We start from the raw sequence: 21630 nt of genomic DNA, 5'->3' as shown, positions 1-21630 counted from the left end.
ATTCCCAATGTCCCTCCCTTCATTCTCCTTCCCCTGGTTTTTATTGCTGATCAGCACATCCTGTGGACTGCAACATTGCTTTGGTCAGCTGTCCCTGTTGTGTCCCCTCCCAACCTCTCGTGCACCTCCAGCCTGCTCACTGATGAGGTAGTGTGAGGAGCAGATGACGCACTGAATTTAGGGAGTAGAACCTCAAGCAATGCTCAGCTGATAGAAGGAAATGTTTTACCCCTTGTAGGCCACAGACCTTGGGAACAAACAGCAGCTATGTAGAGAGAAAAAAAGCCTTTAGCTGATTGCCAACGGCCATTGTGACTCCAGAAGCCACACAATGAGCTGAGAATAAGAGCTGGTAAACATTGCAAGACAGTCTTTTGTCTTCTCTCTGAACTTAGATAAGAGATGCTTGATCGTTTGCCTTTTGCCTAACACCTGTCTGAGCCTTGCCCGGCGATGTGTGTTCCCTGGTATTTTCTCGGCAGCCAAACAGGAATCTGTAACTGTCGGCCGGACACATTTAATTACCAATCACGAGTTGCTTTTGATTATGTTAGCCTGTATAAAGAAAAGACTTTGTACAATATAGTAGACACTTTGCTTGCGTCAAGCTTTGTCTCCATCTCTCAATCGCTGTAGCAGAGAAGTCCTTGAAGCTGTGCAAGCCCTGCTCAGCAGCAACTAAGGCACCCTTGTGTTAGCAACACCACTTCCAGCATTTCTACTCTAGGTGCCTATGAGAGCTGCTCCTGCTTGGGTGGCTGTTCCTGAGGCTCTTCACCCAATCCCATTCCTGTTGTCCTTCAGCAAGAGGAATTTTCTTCCCTATGAGTTGTGTAGCTGCTGAACTACTCAATGACGTTCTGCAAGCCCCCAGCTCCCCACCCGAGATCAGCAGATGACAGACTTCTGATCTGCACTATGTAATCTGTGCCTGAGGAGGCATTTCTGGGCAGAGAAGCAGCAAGACCATCCCTGCTGGCTGCTGCCACTTGAACAGCTGCCCACATTTTCCTCAGGTCAGTGGCACACTGCACAAAGCTTCCCTGTGCAGTGTGCCCCCACCACACCTTCCTCTCACAATGGGGAAGTGTCATCTGATGTCATCTTGCATTGACCAGAACAATGCTTTTGTCCCTGGGTGGCTTGTGAGAACGTCCTGAGAGGGAAAGACCACACAGGTTGTATTGCAGAAGAATTTTAATGATTTAAAAGAGAGAAAGGAGGTGAAGCAGTGGGGGTTCGGTTGCAGGAAGCAACAGTTCCTCCAAAAGCCAAGCCCTGAGGCCAAGGTGGAGTTTGGGAAAAGTCCCTAACTGCCTACACAGCAAAGAGAGAGAGGCAGCAAATTCCTTTTAGGGCTGAACTTCAGAAAAACCATAGCCCTGGGGAGCAGAAAGCAACAGAGAAAAGAGAGTAAAGGAGTGAGAAGCAGGTAAGTTTCACGTGGGTCATGTTCTCAGAGTGCAGCCATGATTCTTGTTGCCTTCCTTTGCAGGGGGAACCGTGGATGGCCAGAACCTCTGAAAGTGACATTCCAATGTTCTTTCCTCAGTTCCAGATCTTCTAGCTTCCTGGGGGTCCTTCTGCCTTGATTGTCATCAGTGCATTTAACAGGGTCTGCAGCAGTAGCGGTTGGTGATGCAAGAGAGGTCAAAGCCCCCGGAGGTGATGGGCACTCCATTACAGCTAAGGATGCTGCCAACAGCAGCGGAGGTGGAGGAGCCCACAACAGTGTTCTGAGGGAAGGAGCTGAGGATGGGTCCAGGCAGGGTCACTATCACAGGGGAGGGCTCAATGACCACAGTGGAGCTCTGGCACTGCCTGCAGCAGGGCTCATTGCAGCTGTTGGCCAGCGGGGTTGGGCCACAGGGCTGACAGCAGGGCTCACAAGGCTTGCAGCAGGACATGGTTTGGGGCTGGATGTGAACCTGGTTAGAGAACACAGGAGAAACACAGGGGCATGTGAGGAGCAGCCTCTCTGCCACCATGAAGGAGCCCAGGCATGTGATCTCTAGGGAGCTGTATTGAGGTCCACACACCTCATTGTCTGTTCTTCTGAGCACCAAACACAGAAAGTCAGGGCCAGGAATGCTCTTTCCTAGAGAAGACCCCTCTTAACACAGTGCCAGACTCTCTGTATGTTAGATCTTTACCTTACTTCCCCTCCAGAGATAGACAGCCCCAAGCCCCAGCACAAGCCAGAGCCAGTGTTATCCGACATGGCCACTGAGACAATGCTTCATCTTGTAGGACTAGGAAAAGGAAAAGGCATTTTGAACTCACCTAGTTCCCAAGTCGAAGGAGAGTGAAGTGGGTGAGAGCCCCAGGACCTGCACTGGCTTTTATACTGGTCCTGCACTGCCTCAGGCCCAGAGATGGCCCTAGCAGCGTTAATAATTTTCTGACAAGCTCTTCTGAAATTTGAGACTCCCCAGCTAATGATACAGGCTCTGATTCCATTTCCTGGTGCCTTTTCATTTCCTTGTTTATGCCATGGTCATTCCCTCATGGATGTTGGAATGCTGGAATAAGGGTTCCTAACATTTCTGGGGTAGGAACATATCATTGCAGGTGGAACACTCACACCAGTTGCTGGAGGGATCCTGTTCAGGCTGAGGCTACTGGCCTGGTGACGCCTGAGGGGTTGTTCGTAGCCCCATTGTCAGGAAATACCAACCTCCTCCCAGCAATGCAATCCTTGATTAGACACCCAAGGGCTCACAGATGTGAGGATGTGCCATGTCATTTTTCCTCTCTCCCTTCCAGCCCATTCTGATTGTTCTCTTCCTAGGCAGATGGACTGCACTGCTGGATCTCAGCATTTCTCCTTCTATCACCAACCCAGATTTCCCAGGCTGCTTGGCTTCCTTCACTCTCTAGATTATGTCTGGGGATTCCCAACCAATCCATATTTTGGACCTTGAGGTGCCCTGGGGTGCTCCAGCCCTGCCAAGGTTGTGCCTAATTGAATCCACAGGTGGCCATTGTAGGCATTTGTGCTTGATGAATGAACCTATGTGTATGACAGGTTTCTCTGAATGCATGGTGGGGACATATTTGGATGGAAATCCATGCTGGTGAGCATGAACACAACAGCTTGTACATATCACAAGATGTGCTGATCATGGCAGAGGTCTTTTCCAATTCTCTGTCCATGAGCTCCACAAAGCTGCAGTTTCCTCAGGCCAGAAAGAGCCTACATTCAGCAGAACAGTGACAGCTCCCACGTGGAGAGGTGGCCCCACAGCAGGCAGAGGTGCAGCCCCTGTTTCCTGCACTCTGTTTCCTGATCGTCAAGAGATCAGGCTTTGCTGCTGCAGATTTCAGAGAGTGAGGAGGGCTCTTTCATTCTGTCCAGTACAACACACCAGTGGTTTGGCTTCCCCAAGCCTGCCTGTTCCTCCAGATTAGGTTGCTTCTCCCCTCAGTATTAAGGAGCTCAGAAGAAATGCCAAGAAACTCTGCCCCATTGTGCAGGGAAGCCTTGAGTGGATCTTCTTCCAATGCTGTTCTGGTGGTGCATGTCTGTGGAGATGAAGGCAAGATGGATGGAGACCATGGCCAAGCAGGTAGCAGAGGAGGCAGTCAAGGTGCAAAAGGCTGGAAGCTGGTGACTTTTAGCAGTAGGAAAAGTCTCCTGTTCCTCCTGCAGGCTTTGGAGTAAGTGCTGTCACCTAGGAACTGGTGAGGAGAAGAAGACACACCAGAGAATCACAGGGAGCTGCTCTTGAATTATTTTTCCTCCATGAAGGAGAAAACACCTGGGACATCTTCAGGTGGTGGGCTCCTCTAGGAATCTTGAGCACCATTCTGCTAATCTGACCTGATGCCTCAGTGGCAATACCTTACAAAGGGTCTGGGGAGCTTGTCCTGCCTTTGGAGGATTTCAGCTGGCTGGTCTCTGGGAGGGACCTGCAGAGACCATTGAGTCCAACCCCCCTGACAGATCACTCAGGGCACCCTCACAATAAAGACATTTCTCATGTTGAGGTGGAACTTTCTGTGTTCCAACTTACCCCCATTTTTCCTTGTCCTATTACTGTGTGCCACCAAACACCTGCAATGGTACGAGGCATGGGGCAGCTCCCACCTCTCTGGGCAGCTTGGGCCAGGCTCTCACCACCCTCAGTGTCAAACATTTCTCCCTTCTCTCCACTCTCAATCTGCTTCTGTCAGTTTCAGACCATCCCCCCTTGTCCTGTTACAACAGAACCTGCTCATAAACTTTGTCCCTCTATGATTTTTTTTGGACTCTTTTGTTTCCATGAGTGCTGAGTGTGCCTGCCTGTGCTGAGCTGTGTGGTTTGCTTGTGTTCATTTGTGTGTGTCTGCTTACTGGGAACAGATTCTGGGCCTTCCTGCCAGTTGACTCTGGGCACACTGAACTGTGGAAGCATTTCCACCATGCTACCAGATTTGGTACCCAGGCAATGTTGCAGCTCTTCTCAAAATCTTAGCTATGTAGGTCATGTTCAGCTTGGCTTTCAAGCTTAGCCAGAGGGGAAGCTGCTCACAGGGATAACTTCCCTATGTGATACTATTTCTCTTCATGATCTGCATTGTGGTGGTCACATGGATCATTTGATCTGATGAGGACATCACAAGGTAGGAGAGGGTGGCAGTTGAGGATTTCCTTTATCACTGTGCATCTTGCCCAAGAAGTGCTGTCAACAGCTGCCCACTTTTCATTAGCTGGGATCCTTTCCAGTAACAGCCATAACAATTTGGACCTGATGTCTATGGCTAGACTGTCTAGTCTAAGGGTGGAAGGAGAACATTTTCCTTCTAGGAGTTATCCATTCTGTCCCCCAACTGCAGGAAAGGGCTCCAGAGAATGCAGCATGTGGTCTGTATGTCCCTTGGTCATGTGCAGTCCCTATCAGAGAAAGGGGTTTATGGCTTGATGCTGAAGGTGCATTTCCACCTGCTGGGTGAGAAGCAAAGGAGTGGAGGTGAGGTAGTCATGGAGGAACGGTCTTGGGGGAGCAACTCAGACATCCTAAAGGTCCACAACTGTCTTATTTTCTGAAGTTAACTGGGAACAGGATTGAATGAACACTGTAGAAGAAACTGAAATGTGACCCTGAAAGGAGTATTAAGCCCTCAGAACCTGAAAAAACTTAAAAGAATCATCCCCAGCAGAGGAGCTAACCCATCCCATCTGACTAGAGGTTGTGACCCATCTCCGCTGACTAGAGGTTGTAGAAGGCTACATAATTACATTCTGAACCAGGTCACTTCATTTAAATCCATCCCATTAGCTGGGACAAAACCAGATCTTGGCATAGGCAGAAGCTCATCTTTAAAGCTCTTAAGAAACCAGTGGTGTCTGCTTGCCCATCTATTTATTCATCCTCCCCCTGGCTCTAATACTGGTGCTGAATCTGAGCAGCTCACTGCACTGCTGAAGTGATGTTAAGACTGAAATGGATCCCCTGGACACACATTGACCAACCTACAGTTCCTTGAGGATCAACTCTTCCACAGCAGCATGAGAAGAAGACGCAAGGCTCCTGCTGACCAGGATACATGCAACGATTTGAAGACATGTCTGCAGTCCCTCCAAGCAGACCTAGAGGCCAGGGCAGGCCCTGCTGAAGTGTGGAATGTGCCTTACCACTCATTGAAACTTGCAAGATAAGCCACTCCTATTTGGCTAATTAGGGAGCTCATCTGGTTCTGCTGGGTTTGAGTGCAAAGGAGATAACAAACAGGAGAGTTTAATAAGCTCCTGAGGCACTGGCCCCTCTTTCTGTCTTCTTTTGTCTGAACTTTTGCTACTTTCTAGTAAAGACAAGAACTTCTGCTGTTTTAGATTCAGTGGATCAGGGTTCCTTCCTGGGAGATGAAGTATTTGCCTCCAGTGAGAATCCTCTGATCTATCTAATGAATTTTTCACTTACCTTAAAGCCCACATCCCCAGCTTGTATCTCCACATAAGGATAATCCAAGAGAGAGGGCAGAAAGTGTTGGCTCACCATTGTGAACAAGTCCACTGGGCTGGTTGAGCAGTGTGAGCCAATGACAATATGCATTGTCATGGGTGCATGGCTTGCATTATCAGAAGGTTGGAAGTGAATGCATTCCCTGCCATGCCAACCTGTACAAGCACCTCCATCTGACTGATGAACCTCACACCCGTGTCCAAAGTAGTCTAGGGGAGGCAGGGTGGCTACAAAGAAGATGAAGGATCCCTTTTGGTAAGAAGCTTCATAGAAAAGATGAGGGAGGATGGGTACAAGTTCTCCTGGTGAGACTCCAGTTGGACGCAAGAGGAAAATTCTTCACAACCAGAACAATGAGCACTGGAATAATCTCCCCAGGGAAGTGACTGAGTCTCCAGCACTGGACACAGATTCCACTGGACAGGGTGCTGGGCCAGCTTGTCTAGATTGAGCTTTTCCCAAGAAAGGTTGGACCAGATGATCCTTGAGGAGCCTTCCAGGCTGTCATTCTGTTTCTTTGATAACTGACACCATACAAACTGCCACAAGCTAATAACACCAAACCTGCCTATGCAAAGAGCTTCTACTTGTAACCCTCCCATGGGTGGGATCTCACACTCAGCTTCATCTTGTATACATCCTTCCGTTCCTTCTTATTTCTCCAGACCCAAACTCCCCTCCTACACAACTTCTCTGGGCAACCTGTTTCAGTGTTTTGTTACCCTCCAATGACAAAGTTTTCCCTTCTGTTGCCATGGCACCTGCTCTGCTCCAGCCTGCCCCCAGTGCCCCTTGTCCTATCACTGAACATCACTGAGCAGAGCCTGGTTCTGACCTTCTGACACTTCCCTGCACATCTTTATCAACATGAATGAGGTCACCCTGCAGTCTCCTCTGCTTCAAGCTAAGGAGCCCCAGCTCCCTCATCCTGTCCTCAAAAAGGAGATGCTGCTGGGGGGAGGAACTTCTGAGCTGGTGGACAGTGGGTCAAGAGCTCCAGCAAGGACTTCCCCTCCCCAGACCTCTGTGGCAATTCAGCCTGCACTGAGGGGGAGCAAACCTGAGGCTTCTGTAAACACTGCAGCAAGAACAAGGGAGACCCCAGGAAGAGGATTTGGACCTGAAATGACACTGGAAATGACTCTCTCAGAACCAAGCAGCTATGCCTCATGACAGTCATCTTTCCCATGCCTTCTAGCACTCAGTAGGGGTAAAATGAGACGAGGAACAGGTATTTTCTCCAGGCCATGATGACCTGCAAGGTGGGGTGGGGATAATAAACCCTTGGAGTTGCCAACCCCTGTCCTCAGACAGGAGAGTCCACCCAAACCTGACTGGTGCTTAGAGGCTGAGCTGCCCATATGTCCCCATAGTTTTGAATCAGCTTTCCAAAATGAGAAGTCCACAGTGCCTTGAACTGTCTTTTCTCTCCACTGGCTGGCAAGGAAGGAAAGGGTGGCAATGCAAATGGACTTCTGTGCCTTGGTACAGTGGGTGAAATGAATCTGAAAGAAAGGTGAATTTCTGCCATGAGCCACATTCTGAACTGTGAGCCTGAACATGGAGATGCCAAGATCTGGACTCCAAGTGCATCATCCTCATCTGGTCAACAATAGTTCTCATTCCAGGTCACACAGAGAGGGCATCAGCTCTCCAGAACTGTTGTTTCTAGAAGGGAGGAGCAGACAATCAGTGTAGAGCCAAGTATCTCACTTGGAGTCTTCTATGGTTAGGAGAAATAAAACCTATACCTATCATCAGAGATGATCTTCTGGACTCCCTTTACCATCCCTGTGCAGAGGAAGAACTTTGACAGCTGTCGTGGTTTGGGAGGCCAATTCTCCCACCACAGGTAAAAATAACAACTCAGACAAACAGATTGCAAAAAATGGTGGAAAGTTTAAATGGAAAAACAATGAAAAAAACAACACTGAAAGTTTTACAGAGAACCACAGGCACCATGACAAAAGAGAGAGATCCCAGAACATACCCAAGAACGTCCCATCCCCACCTGGGGGTACACGCAAACACTCTCCCCCAGGGCTCTTAACCCCCCCCCCCCCCCCCCCCCAACCCAGCTGGGCAGGCCCAAGGGAGGCAACTCACACCATTTGACCTAGGCAGCAGGGGGACAAAAGAGGAAGTAGGGACCCTGAGTGGATGTTTTATAGAGGAGCAAAGAATTCTGGGTGAAATACCTGGTTTGCTGTGATCACCCAGTGGGCTGGACCCTTTTGGGGCCTCCCAGGTGTGGTCTATGCAGTGGCATCTGGGTCAGCACCCAGCCTAAACCACAGCACAATTCACCTTATTCCAAGATAAAATTCCAAAGAACGGTGAAATCAGCATCTCCTTCTGTACTCCTCCCACTGACTGTAAGGAATTACCTTGTTACCCATCTACCCTCCTAGGGGTCTGCATCTGGAGACAGAAATTCCTTCTTTGGTGCCTTTGCCAAATGCTTTGAAGTGTTTCTACAGCCAAGACAATGGAATAGTTGAATGATGGCCTGGTAATAAGAGGTGCCACATTTCACATGTGACTCATCTAGCACAGAGTGCAGCATTTGGAGTACTTTTAATTAAAAGTTAAGAAATATGGTTTGAAACAGGGAGGAGGGAAGGCAAATGTCAGCTTGGTTAGCAGTTTTATGTGAGGTGTAATGGCTACCGGTAGAGACATTAACCATGGTCAAATATGTTTTGAATTAGGGTAAGAGCCAATGAAATGGCCACAAGGATGAGATGGAGGCACCCAGAGGGGATCAAATTAGAAGAATAAATCTGTGTGTCTGTTTCTGCAAAGCAGAACCTGTTGGAAGTTCTGTCAGAGATTTACATTATCCCTCATAAAATGAAGCATCTAGCAAATTGGAATGCAAACCTCCAGGGGACACTGTGAGGGTGGCAGAACACTGGAGCAGGCAGTCCAGAGAGATTGGACAGATTGAAAACCCACCTGGGTGTGTTCTTGTGTGACCCTCCTCTGGCAGGGGGGGTTGGACTGGAGGTCCCTTCCAACCTCTAACATGCCATGGTGCTGTGGTGCTATGATACTCCTGTGATCCGGTTGGACACGATGGTTGGACATGATGATCTTGAAGGTCTCTTCCAGCCTGGTTTATTCTATTCTATCACAAGTGGAAGGAATTTCACAACCACATACACCCAGACTGAGGTGAAAACCTGCTGACATGGACATCCAAAGGGTACACCTACATGGGTGGTTCTTTGGACACACATGGATGTATTGCTGCAGGCCTGTGGGCATGGATCTGTGTGCACATCTCACACATACAAGTGAAGCCGTGTACAAAGTGCCTGCTCACATCAGCTCCTGGCACACACTGGCTTTCCCTGCGATGGGGTAACCTCACCCCACATTAGCCCTCAGAGTGCTGTGCTTTCTCTCTGTAACTAGAAGAGTGCTGGCAATGCACTCCTGTGTTGGCTTTTGCTGGGCAAGCCTTGCACAGCAGCCATACTCTCTGTCCACAGGCCAGCAGGGAGCAAGGTGAGATGGTCCCAGAATGACCATTAGGATATCCCATGCTATGTGATGTCAGCTCAGCAATCACAGAATCAACCAGGTTGGAAGACATCTCCAAGATCATCAAATCCAACTGATCACATAACCCTAACTAATCAGCTAGACCATGGCATTAAGTGCCTCATTCAGGCTTTTCTTAAACATCTCCAGGGACATTGACCTCATCCCCTCCCTGGGCAGCCCATCCTAAAGGGCAATCTCTCTTTCTGGGAAGAACTTCTTTCTAAGACCAAGCCTAAATTTCCCCCAGCACAGCTTCAGACTGTGTCCTCTTGTTCTGGTGCTGCTTGTCTGGCAGAAGAGCCCAACCCCCACCTGGCTACAACCTCCCTGCAGGGAGTTGCAGAGAGCAAGAAGGTCTCCCCTGAGCCTCCTCTTCTCCAGGCTAAGCAACCCCAGCTCCCTCAGCCTATCCTCACAGGGCTGTGTCCCAGACCCCTCCCCAGCCTCATTGCCCTTCTCTGGACACCTTCCAGCATCTCAATATCTTTCTTAAATGAAGGAGCCCAGAACTGGACACAGGACTCAAGGTGTGGCCTGACCAGTGCTGAGTACATGGCAGAATGACTTCCCTGATCCTGCTGGCCACACTATTCCTGATGAAGGCCAGGATGCCATTGGCCTTCTCGGCCATCTGGGCACACTGCTGGCTCATGTTCAGCCTACTGTCAACCAGTACCCCCAGGTCCCTTTCTGCTTGGCTGCTCTCCTGCCACTCTGCCCCCAGGCTGTAAGGAGGGGGGAGAGGAATTTGTTATGAAGGCTTTTCACACAGGGACAGTGCTTTGGCTGTGGTGCCCAGCAACAGAACAAGAGACAACAGACACAAACCTGACAACAGGATGTTCCATCTAAATGTGAAGAGGAATTTCTTTACTTTGAGGATAGTGGAACAGGCTGTCCAGAGAGGTGGTGGAGTCTCCATCTCTGGAGTCATTCACAACACACCTGTATGCCATCCTGTGCAACCTGCTACAAGTGAACCTATTCTGGCACGGGAGTACAACTCAAAGATCTCCAGAGGTGCTTTCCAACTCTGAGCATTCTGTGATTCTCTGGTTTATCATCTGAAACAGCCACTGCACAAACACTGGCCCTGCTTCCCAGGAGTGGCTGGATATCACCTGGTGATGGGAAGCAGAGAAGAAATCTTTTTACTTGCTTCTGTGCATGGCCTTTACTTTTGTTCATCAAATTGCCTTTATCTTGGCCCATGTGTTTATTATTTTCTTCCCCTGTCTCACTGAGGAAGGGGACTGAGAAAGAACATTGGTAGGCACCTGGCAGCTAGACCAGGTCTTTTTGATGCTTGGCATGGGGCTGGAGCCAGTGTCAGCCTGAGCTGCTCATACCCAGCTGCAGTGCAGCAGTTCCTGGCTGGCAGGCTGTGGTGCAGCTCGGGCAGTTTGCTGGCTGCACTGCTCAGCTCTGCATCTGACTGAGCCTGGCAACAGGCTCATAGAGCTGAAGGCTTTGCCCTGGCATTGAAGCCCTGCTGTGCTGGGGGAGCTGTGGTGTGGAGAGGAGGGGGGAAGACAGCTCCCGCTTCCATCATCAGTAAATTTGCTGATGACACCAAGCTGGGGGCAAGAGTTGATCTGCTGGAGGGTAGAGAGGCTCTGCAGAGAGACCTCGACAGGCTGGACAGATGGGCTGAATCCAACAGCATGAGATGGAACACATCCAAGTGCCAGGTTCTGCACATTGGCCACAACAACCCCATGCAGTGCTACAGGCTGGGGTCAGAGTGGCTGGAGAGCAGCCAGGCAGAGAGGGACCTGGGGGTGCTGGTTGATGGTAGGCTTAACATGAGCCTGCAGTGTGCCCAGGCAGCCAAGAGGGCCAATGGCATCCTGGCCTGCATCAAGAACAGTGTGGCCAGCAGGAGCAGGGAGGTCATTCTGCCCCTGTACACTGCACTGGTTAGGCCACACCTCGAGTCCTGTGTCCAGTTCTGGGCCCCTCAGTTTAGGAAGGAGGTTGACTTGCTGGAACGAGTCCAGAGAAGAGCAACAAAGTTGGTGAGGGGTTTGGAACACAAGCCCTATGAGGAGAGGCTGAGGGAGCTGGGGCTGCTTAGCCTGGAGAAGAGGAGCCTCAGGGGTGACCTTGTTGCTCTCTACAACTACCTGAAGGGAGGTTGTAGACAGGCTGATGATGGTCTCTTCTCCCAGGCACCCAGTACCAGAACAACAGGACACAGTCTCAGGCTGCACCAGGGGAGGTTCAGGTTGGATGTTAGGAAGAAGTTCTATACAGAAAGAGTGATTGCGCTATGGAATGGGTTGCCCGGGGAGGTGGTGGAGTCACCGTCATTGAAGGTATTCAGAAGGAGACTTGATGGTGTGCTTGGTGCCATGGGTTAGCTGTTTGGGTGGGTTGGATTGGTTGATGGGTTGGACACGATGATCTTGAAGGTCTCTTCCAACCTTGTTTGGTTTATTCTAATAAAGGTTTATTTATTCCTTCTAGGCCTGCTGGGGCTGGTTTTGTTGTGCAGGCTCCCCAAGTCCTTGTTCATCCTGTTTTAACAGCTATACTAATTAGCACTGCTGGCTTTGTGTCAGGTTTGTGGAAGCTGCTGCCAACCTGGTGTGAGAGGAGACTTGGGTGAGGCAGCGGTGAAACACACCCTGAGGTGGCTGTCTCCCTGGGTGGCAGGATGTGTGGGAGGATTTGGCCAAGTGCCTAGGGTGGTTATCCCTTTCCACAGCCTGGTGTTTTAATGTGAATAGGCAGCCATCCTGCTAAATTGATGTGCACCTGATAGAAGCATGCCTTGCCTCACCCAGTGAAAACCAGCAGCTTGAGACAGGAACCCAAACTAACTCAGCAAACATCCCTTCCTACCCAGCCCATCGGGGTTTTAAGTGCTGTCTCCTGTGTTGTCCCTATCTGTCCCTGCTGACAGCTGGTGTAGACTCATGGAACAGAATGGGTATTGTCTGTGTCTGTGGAACATTCTGTGCTGATGGCCCTTTGCTATCAGGTATTCACTCCTCTCCATTCCAAACATAAACCCTTCACTTGGCATGAGGCATTCTGTCTTGCAAGGCTGGAGCAGCAGCAATTGTATTGAAGAATGTTTCTGAGAGGTGAAGCTCACTCATTCTCATGGAGGTCTAAGAGCTACTGGAACCAAGTCCTTTCTGGGACTGGAATGCCCTAGAGAAGTTGACTCTTTAATCAGGATGTCTAGGTAGTCCAGATTGCACTGTCAGCATGTCAGAGCACAAAGCTCACAGTCCATCAACCCTCTCCCCCTGGCCTCACTGCTTCCCTGCACTTGGGAACTTGCAGGTGGCATCTGCATGAAGTCAAATCAGCCCAGCTGCTAACAGCTGAAGCACCTGTGCTGGTACAATTCTCTCTTGCTCTTGGACCACCTGGTACATGGTGCAACTCCTCCTTCCTGAGCCACACAACAATCCACTGGAAAAGTCAGGTCCAGGTTGTGAAAAGTTGGACCAGAGCCTCGAAGCACCCTCTGGCTCTCATGGCCAGTGATGGCACCAAAGTTGTTCATTGGGCTGAGCTGCTGCTCAGCTTGCTCTATAACTTGGGGAAAGTTTTGCCATTTGAAAACTGGAACATGTGCTGGGCTCTGCTCATCAGAGCTACATGTCCTTCCATTGGCTTTGAATGTGGCCAAGGAGCTGGTACCCACCTGCAAAGGCACATACTGGTGAGTCACTGTCCCTGTCACCCTTACACACGGCCTCTAAAAGCAGTTCTCTCCCTGTGTGCAGGTAGGGTCCATGCCTCACTCCACTGAGCTCTCATCTTATGTCTGTGTGGCCATAGTCTCATGCACTTCAGAGTCTCATGGCTGCTGACTTCTGCACCACAAAGATGACCCTGTTAAATTAATTCCCTCACATTTGCCCTGAGGAATCAGGAGAAAAAGCTGACCTCAGCAGGCTGCCTGGTGTTGGTGGCTGGGACAGTCTGTAAGTATTTTCACTCTGCTTGTGACATCTGCAAACTGAGGAGAAGGAGGGAGAATCAAGGACTTACAAGTCATGATGCCAGTCTGGGACAGAAGCTGTTCCAGAAAGTGCTGGAAAGGAGGGCTGGGTTTGCTCCTGTGTTTGAGAGAAAGGAAGGGTCTGTCTGACTCCAGAAAGGTGATGTTTCTCTCCCAGACTACATCTCTTCCAGCTGCTCTGACTTTGTTCTTCCTGCATGACGTATGCACATTACACAGAAAACCCTTCCCTCCTCCAGCGAGGAGGGTCCCCCCAAATCCCCCTTCCTCCCCTTTTTCCCAAAAAAGGTTAGAGAGAGAAAAGGTAATTATTAAGGAGGAAATTCTGTTAGCTCGAAGCGTATGCAAGAATTAGTTTCTTATCTGGTTAGTTGAAGGTCAGCACCCGCCAGCACAGACAGAAGACAGCTGTCCAGAGAGACTGAAAACAACAGACTGAACTGACTGAGACTCAAACTAAACTAAAGCTAAAAATTTAAAGTTGCATTCTACCAATCTACCAATTAAATTCGTTTAGAATATCTTTGTTTTCATTTTTACACCAAAACATTCAGCCAGAGTGTTCCAGTAACTGTCCCTTTCTTAAAGCATAGCCTAAAATGGTCACATGGAGTCACACTCCCACACCCCCAACATCTCTCTGCTGGTGTTGGCCTTCAAGCCCCAGGATGAAGGTGCTCTGTGTCTTCTGCCTCTGTTCCTGGGGCTGCTGCCAGCCTTTCACAGGCCATGTGGCTGGTGCTGCCCTTGGAGGTGGCATCACCAGCACCGTGGGTTTCCAGCATGGCAGGGTCAGTGTGTGCCGTGTCCCCAGGCAGGGGCACCTGACCTGTTCTTGCTGCCGGGTTTCATAAAGTCCAGCCTTGCTAGGTGCCCCCACGCTGGCAGCTCATTCTGCTGCTGTGTGTGCCAGGCAGTGCAGTGGGACCACGGCCCCGCCGACCCCCGTTCCCTGCGTCTCCACCCACACTGAGGCTCCCCAGGGCCGCAGCTCCGCTGAGCTCCTGCCACCGCCTGGTGACGGCGCAGGACCCGGCCCCGGAACGGAGCTGGCAGTGGAGAGAATGGGCGGCGAGGTTGGAGCAGAGCCGTGGCTGGCGGGGGACAGTGAGAAGCCGTCGGCGGAGAGGCAGGATGCAGCGGTGCTGGGGCGCGGGGCTGGCCGGGCTGGCGGCGGTGTTGCTGGGTGCGGGGCTGTGGTGGGGCCTAGACAAGACTGGGGTGGCCCTGCAGGTCCCCGATGCTGCCCTCTCCTCTGGCTTCTTCAGGAGCAATCCTGCGTCCACCTCTCCCTCTGCTGCCATCCCACATCCCCTAGGCAAACTCCCCTGTGGTTTCCGGCCAGCGCTCCACCTTTCCTCCCTTTCCGCACAGTTCACGCTCTCCTTCCTCCCCCTCGCTGCTTTCCTCTTTCCATTGTGCCCTTTTCCCTTCTTCTGAGCCTCCCGCCTTGCACCTGCCATTCCCGGATCCATCTTTCCGCCGGCTGCTGACGGACAAGGTCCAACACAGCATGCTACCATCCTCTGGAAACCGCTCAACATCTCTGTTAATTCCTGGCTGCTTCTGCCGGATTAGGCGGAGCTGGGCAGAAAGGAGGTTTTGAGGGGGGGTTCTTCTTTTTATCTTTCCTCAACAGCAGCTGCGGGCAGAGCCCAGGTGCAGCAGGAGCCGTCGGCATCACCTTTGGCTGCTCACACCCCAACATCTCCTGGTACCAGCAGCTTCCCGGGCTGAGCTCCCTCCTACCTGGTCCAAACATTTAAGGAGACCCAGGCGATGCAGTCCCCGGCGGGGCAGCTGTCGGTGGCGTCGGACCGCCGGTCCAGCTCCCTGCGGCTCTCCCGGCCCCGGCTCAGGGACGCGGCAGTGTGTTCCTGCTCCCTGGGAGACACGGAGAGGGGAGCCGGGGCTGCGGCCGCCCACGAACCGCCGCCGGGTGGGGCGAGGCCGGTGAGGACAGCCCCGGACGGGCCCGCCAGGGGGAGCTGGCGCTCCGCCCGCTCGGCCCCTCAGCCCCGGGTGCCTCCGCCGAGCGAGCCCCCGTGGCCCCGACAGCAACAGCGCCCCGGCCAGGAGCAGCCAGGAGAGGCTGCAGGGTCCGCTGCGGAGACAGCTCCAGCAGGTGAAGCCTCCAGATGCAGGAGCTCAGAGTCACCATGGTTGGAAGTGGGCTCTGAGGTCCCCAAATTCACCCACGAGCTAACTCTGCCAGGGCTGCTCCTGCACTATGGCCTTCAGCACCATGTCCAGAAACCTTTCAATACACCCAGGCATGGCGATCCAACTGCTTCCCTGGGCAGCCTGTGCCAGGCTTTCAGAACCCATTTGGTACAGAAATTTTTACTAATGTTTGAGGGTTCTTGTGTTCTGCTGCTTCTGGAACAGCTCCAGCAGACAATGACTAGCAGAGCATCTCACAGAGCTTTCCAAATGTGGTGTCAATTCCAGCATCAGCATCAGTCCCACCAAGGCTCCAAGGATCCAAGAGGTCATCCTTTCCCCCAACCCTAACACAGCTGTAGGGGCTGTCCACCAGGCCTAAGACCTCTCCTGCTACTCACACCCAGTGTCCTCTGCACCCCCACCAGGTTGGAGACAGACATCCTCTGCCTTGGCATTGGTGTCAGGGGAGGAAATCATGATGGCACCCATTGCAGTGTCTGGGAAGGATGATTTGAGCTGCTGACCCTGCTGGTTCCCAGTGAGGAGCAGCTGCTTTTTACTGTGCACAGGGAGAGATCCTCCTGCCTGTGGGTTGGTGGACAGCTGTGCAAAGGCTGGTCAGTGCTGTCTGTTGACTTTTTGACATCGCTAACAGATTGTGTCTGATTCTGGGCCCCTTAGTTCAAGAAGGACAGGGAAATGCTTTAAAAGACTCTAGTGCAGAGCCACAAAGACGATTCAGGGAGTGGAACATCTTCCTCATGAGGAAAGACTAAGGGAGCTGGGGCTCTTCAGCTTGGAGAGGAGGAGACTGAGGGGTTCCTTTGTGTTCATAAAGATGTGAAGGGCAGTGTTGGAAGGATGGAGCCATGCTACTCTTAGTGGTGTCCAATGATAAGACAAGGCATTGAGTGCACCCTCAGCAAGTTTGCTGATGACACCAAGCTGTGTGGTGCAGCAGACACGCTGGAGGGAAGGGAGGCCATCCAGAGGGACCTGGACAGGCTGGAGAGGTGGGCACAAGCCAACCTCATGAAGTTCAATAAGAGCAAGTGCAGGGTCCTGCATCTGGGTCGAGGCAATCCCAGGCACAAATCCAGGCTGGGCAGTGACTGGCTGGAAAGTAGCCCTGAGGAGAGAGACTTGGGGGTGCTGGTGGACAGAAAGCTCAACAGGAGCTCTCAGTGTGCACTTGCAGCCCGCAAAGCCAATCAGATCCTGGGCTGCATCAGGAGAAGTGTGGCTAGCAGGTCGAGGGAGGTGATCCTCCCCCTCTACTCAGCCCTGGTGAGACCCCACCTGGAGTACTGTGTCCAGTTCTGGAGCCCCTATTACAAGAGGGATGTGAAGGTGCTGGAGTGTGTCCAGAGAAGGGCCAGGAGGATGATCAGAGGGCTGGAGCACCTCTCCTATGAGGACAGACTGAAGGAGTTGGGGCTGTTCAGTCTGCAGAAGAGAAGGCTCCGAGGTGACCTAATTGTGGCCTTCCAGTATCTGAAGGGGGCCTACAGGAAGGCTGGGGAAGGACTTCTCAGGATCTCAGGTAGTGATAGGACTAGGGGAAATGGAATGAAGCTGGAGGTGGGGAGATTCAGGCTAGATGTGAGGAGGAGGTTCTTCACCATGAGAGTGGTGAAACCCTGGAATGGGTTGTCCAGGGAGGTGGTCGAGGCCCCGTCCCTGGGGGTGTTTAAGACCAGGCTGGATGAGACTCTGGCCAGCCTGATCTAGTGTGGGGTGTCCCTGCCCATGGCAGGGGGGTTGGAACTAGATGATCCTTGTGGTCCCTTCCAACCCTGAATGATACTGTGATACTATGAAGGGGCAATGAGTGAAAGCTGGAGCAGAGGAAGTTCCACAGGAACAGAAGGGAAAGCCTTTTCACCCTGAGGGTGACAAAACAGTGGAGCAGACTGCCCAGGGGTGTTGTGGAGTCTCCTTCTCTGAAGATATTCAAAACTCTCCTGGATGTGTTCCTGTGTGACCTGCTCTAGGTGAACCTGCTCTGGCAGGGGGGGTTGGACTGGGTGAGCTTTCGAGGTCCCTTCCAACCCCTAACATTCTCTGATCTTGTGATAATCATGGAAACTCTGAGAAGTGTTAGAAAAAGATTCATTTGGCATGTTGCTGGTCTTGTTTGGCTGCTTTCTAAACGTGCTCAGAGTCCTCCAATTTCATAATCTCCTTTTCTGCTAAGGGCTTAATCTCAAGAAATTAGCTAAAGTTCCACAGCACCATGAGAAAGGGAACTCAGGGTTACCAATGTCTTCAAGTGTTCCTTGTTGTGATCGGTTTTGAGACAAAGAGCTTGTTGTACATATCATCCTTAACTGCAAACACTGAACCTTTGCTATTGATGTAAGGTCCTGGAGATTGAATGATCCAATCACTAATTGTAGAGATACTTTTTGGGGCTCAAAGGAAAGGAAGTTCATACCTTGAGAATGGAGTTTGCAAAGCAGAGTTACAGTGTTGAAGATCTGAACTTGAAAGCTGGAAAGAGGCCTTTGGGAAGAAAGTCCTGAGTTCCACCAGTCCCTGAGGAAACTTTGTCTGTGCCTGGTTCCAACTACCCAGTATCTACAGACAGAGGGGATATGGGTGAGCTTGAGACAGGCCTTCACCACTCTGAGGATGCAGACCTCATGCCTAGCCAGAGAAAATAATCATGGAGACCTACCTTGATGGGGAATGATTTGGTTTATTGAGATTATCATGATACATAAGATACTGTAAATCTCCCAGCAGTTTTCTGTTGCCTCACAGTGGACTGCATGATCTGTTCCTTAGCCTACTACACACATTTTCAGGTGTCCAAGAACTCTTTGACAGTATTACCTGGAGTTTGGAGGCAGCAGTTCTAGAGCAGATACACCTGCCTGAGAGGACGGTTCTAACACCTTCTGACTGTGCAAAGCCCAGATGCTGCCACACCAGTCAAGCAAGAATCTCCAAGTGCTGAAAAACCCAGCCCTGGCCTTAGGCAACCAGTGACACAGCAGAGATTACAACTTGATTCCTTTTCTTGGGATGAGCACCACTCTGTCTCATCTCTCTAGAGAGCCTCACTAGGTCAACAGTGTGGAGATAGAAGGAGATCTCTCTGGAGCAATAGTTAATGAGGTTTTCTTCGCTTTCCATAGTGTGTTTTGGAGGCTAATTTAAGCTAGCAGAAGGAGAAGACTGGAACCAACTCAGCCTTTCCTGGAACCCTGGGCAACCTGCAAATGGGAAAGACAATCTTGACTGGACTTGCAACTTTGGTGAGACGTGTCATTAAGTATGGCAAGGACTGGAACAAGAAGAGATGCTGACCCAGGCCTTTCAGATGCTATTGTGGGTGGATAAATCCAAACTTTGAGTAGATTCAGGGAGGCTATGCTCTGAGCTGTCTGTGGAGACCTTCCAGGTGCTCTTCCCTGTGTGGGATGCCAATCTGCACAACAACATCACCTGTCCCTCCACTGAGCCCACACTGGTGCCCAAACCATAGAGCATCACATATTAAGAGAGGCTGTGTATATGTTCTGTGGAGTGTTTCCCTCCCTAGCACTGTTTGCACATAGATCTGACCTCAGCTTCTCCAGAAATGTTCTGATGAAGTTGTGGTGAGGTTGGATCTCACTCTGTCTCCCCAGCCTCTGCAACAGATGCTGTTAACAGCATGCTCTGGTGTGACTTTTGTGTCTGAATCCAGGCTTGGGAAAAGAGCAAAACAGCCCAATAAAACTGTCAGGTTCAAGGAGTTGGAGCTGAGGGACAGCTATTGATGCATCCTTCATGAACATGAAGGGTGAAGCCACATGAACATACCAAGCTCTATCCAACCCACTGAGCTGAAACTAACTCTGCCATAGGAATGAGTATTCAAAAGATGCATCTGCCTGGCTTGTGCTGCTCTGCTTCTGTCCTCAGCTTCCTCTGAAGCACACTGTTGCAGAAGGGACCTCTCCTTGTGAGACATGACTTCTCTTGTGGGTTCATCTCCTAGCCAAAGTGGCCTGAGGAAGCAAGATTCCTTCCTAGCTGTGCACCTGGGCATCAGCCAAACCTCAGCCTGTGAAGAGACTAAGCAGCCTTGAGACTGGGTAAGACTTTCTGTTCAGCTATATTCCCACCCATGCCCCAAGCTATTCCTCTGCCTTTCATGTCTCATCTGTCTCAAAGGAATTCCACTTCATTGCTGGATGCAATCCCTGTGCCCCAGTCTCCTGACAGAGTGCAGCTGTCCACTTTAGTTCTAGGAGCGAGTTTGCTCCTCAGTGTAGAGTTGTGCTCTGTCCATCTGTTTGAGCATGGGGATGACCCTGGAGAGCAGCTGTGTTGGAAGCTAACAAAAGCAGCCATGGTGCCTGCAAAGAAGTTTTAGCTGAGTTTTCCTTTCTGAAGGAGTAGAAGTGTCTGTGTTATCAGTGTTTTCTTCTGGAGTGACAGATCTTGTTTTTTTTATCCATCTGGGGTGTGTCAGAAGGAGAGGCAGAAGAGGAAGAATCAGAAGGGGGCAAGAAGGCTCCTGAAGAATAGAGATGTGCTGTGACTGTGAGGGATGGGAGCATGGATGGTCAGAGAAGTACAGACAGGTGTCCTGCATTAACCTGCTCAGTTAACATGGTCACATCTTCTGTGCCCCCTAGTCTACACTTGCAGCTGGAAAGCTGGATGTCTATTGTGTCTGCAGAGAGCTCAGAGGATGATTCTTCCACATGGTTACCTGCCAGGGTGTCCTGCATGAAGATGTTAAATGGGTTGTAAGCTTGAGAGACCAAAATGATTCACTGCCAGAGCAGGAAGAACCAGAGAGGGTGTTTTGGGCAAGAGAACAACAAATATTTTCTCTTCTTTATTTTTTTCACATTCCCAGATGAGTCTATCCCAGAAGCTCTGCCCTTGGGGCTAGAAGGTGGTTTTCTGACTCTCTCAGACACAAAGAGGAGTATTGATTTCAGTGTGTACGTCAGCTGACAGTAAATGCCACCATGCAAAGATGCTGCCTGTCACCTCCTGCAGGCTGTCCTCAGAGGGAACCCATTCTATGCCCCAGTTTTCTGTTTTCCCATTGCCCAGAGCCTCCAGAGAACAGCCTCTAGTTCCTGGACCCTGTGTGTGGTACCAGGACACCTCCAGTGTGTTGAGGGTTACAAGGAGCCAGTATGAGAATATTCCATCCCACTTTCAGTTCCCTCTTATCCTGGATGACTCCTGTGCCCCTATGTCCACTCAGGGACTGCACCTTCCTTCCATTTGATCTAGCACTGCAACCAGCAGAGCTTAGCATGGGGAGAGGTCCCCTGCCTTGAGGGCATGGATCTGCCCTCCATTGTGTTGCTGCAGATGTGAAGTTTGTTGGAGGACAGATTCCCCCTGGAATAAGGCTCTGATGTCTCATGCAGGGTGAGGAGATGGAGATGCCCTGACACCGGTGAATCACCCAGTGCCACTGCTTGCAGGTCTGCAAGAGGAAGAAGTAAGGCCTTGGTATCTGGGCACAGGAAGAAGGTGCCCACTGCTAGGGTGATGAGTATAGACAGTGACTGCCCAGAAGAGCAGGCAGAAGGAGAGTGAGGGGAGCATCCCCTGGTACATAGGACACTACATGTCTGAGGCCTTATTCAAGCTCAGTGGTGCTTGTGGTGCTTTCAGGGCTTTCTCCTCTGGAATAGGAGGTGGTGGTTTCTTACAGGTGATGAGTCTTGAAATCATTACCTGGGCCTGAGAATGGAGATCAAAGAAATTGTCAAGCATCACTGAAAGAAATTCCTAAATACCTACAACAGGTCCATGGAGTACTGTAACAGGGCAACTAGGAGGATGTATCCCAAGCTTGCAATCCTAGATTTTAGGCATGAGACTTTGATCACTTCAGGGATCTGCTGGCCAAAGTATCATGGGACAATGCCCTAGAGGGAAGAGGGGCCCAGGACAGCTGGTCAACGTTCAAGGATCACCTTCTCCATGCCCAGGAGCAAAGTATGCTCACAAAGA

General features: G+C 50.9%; 1 protein-coding gene across 1 annotated transcript; it reads right to left on the bottom strand.

Moving 5' to 3' along the window:
- Nucleotides 1-1607: 1607 nt before the first annotated feature.
- Nucleotides 1608-5981, bottom strand: LOC137456253 (feather keratin Cos1-1/Cos1-3/Cos2-1-like). Its single transcript, XM_068167551.1, has 2 exons — nt 5904-5981; nt 1608-1928 (listed from the first exon to the last, which is right to left on the bottom strand). Exons 1-2 carry the CDS (start codon nt 5979-5981, stop codon nt 1608-1610), a joined length of 399 nt encoding a protein of 132 aa, XP_068023652.1.
- Between the last annotated feature and the right edge of the window lie 15649 nt (nt 5982-21630).

The sequence above is a fragment of the Melanerpes formicivorus genome, unplaced genomic scaffold (assembly GCF_026170545.1).
Source record: "Melanerpes formicivorus ecotype bairdi unplaced genomic scaffold, bMelFor1.0.p_v2 SCAF_119, whole genome shotgun sequence".
In the NCBI taxonomy this organism is placed as follows: domain Eukaryota; kingdom Metazoa; phylum Chordata; class Aves; order Piciformes; family Picidae; genus Melanerpes; species Melanerpes formicivorus.
Note: the sequence above shows the minus strand (reverse complement) of the source record. Positions and strands in the feature narration are given on the sequence as shown.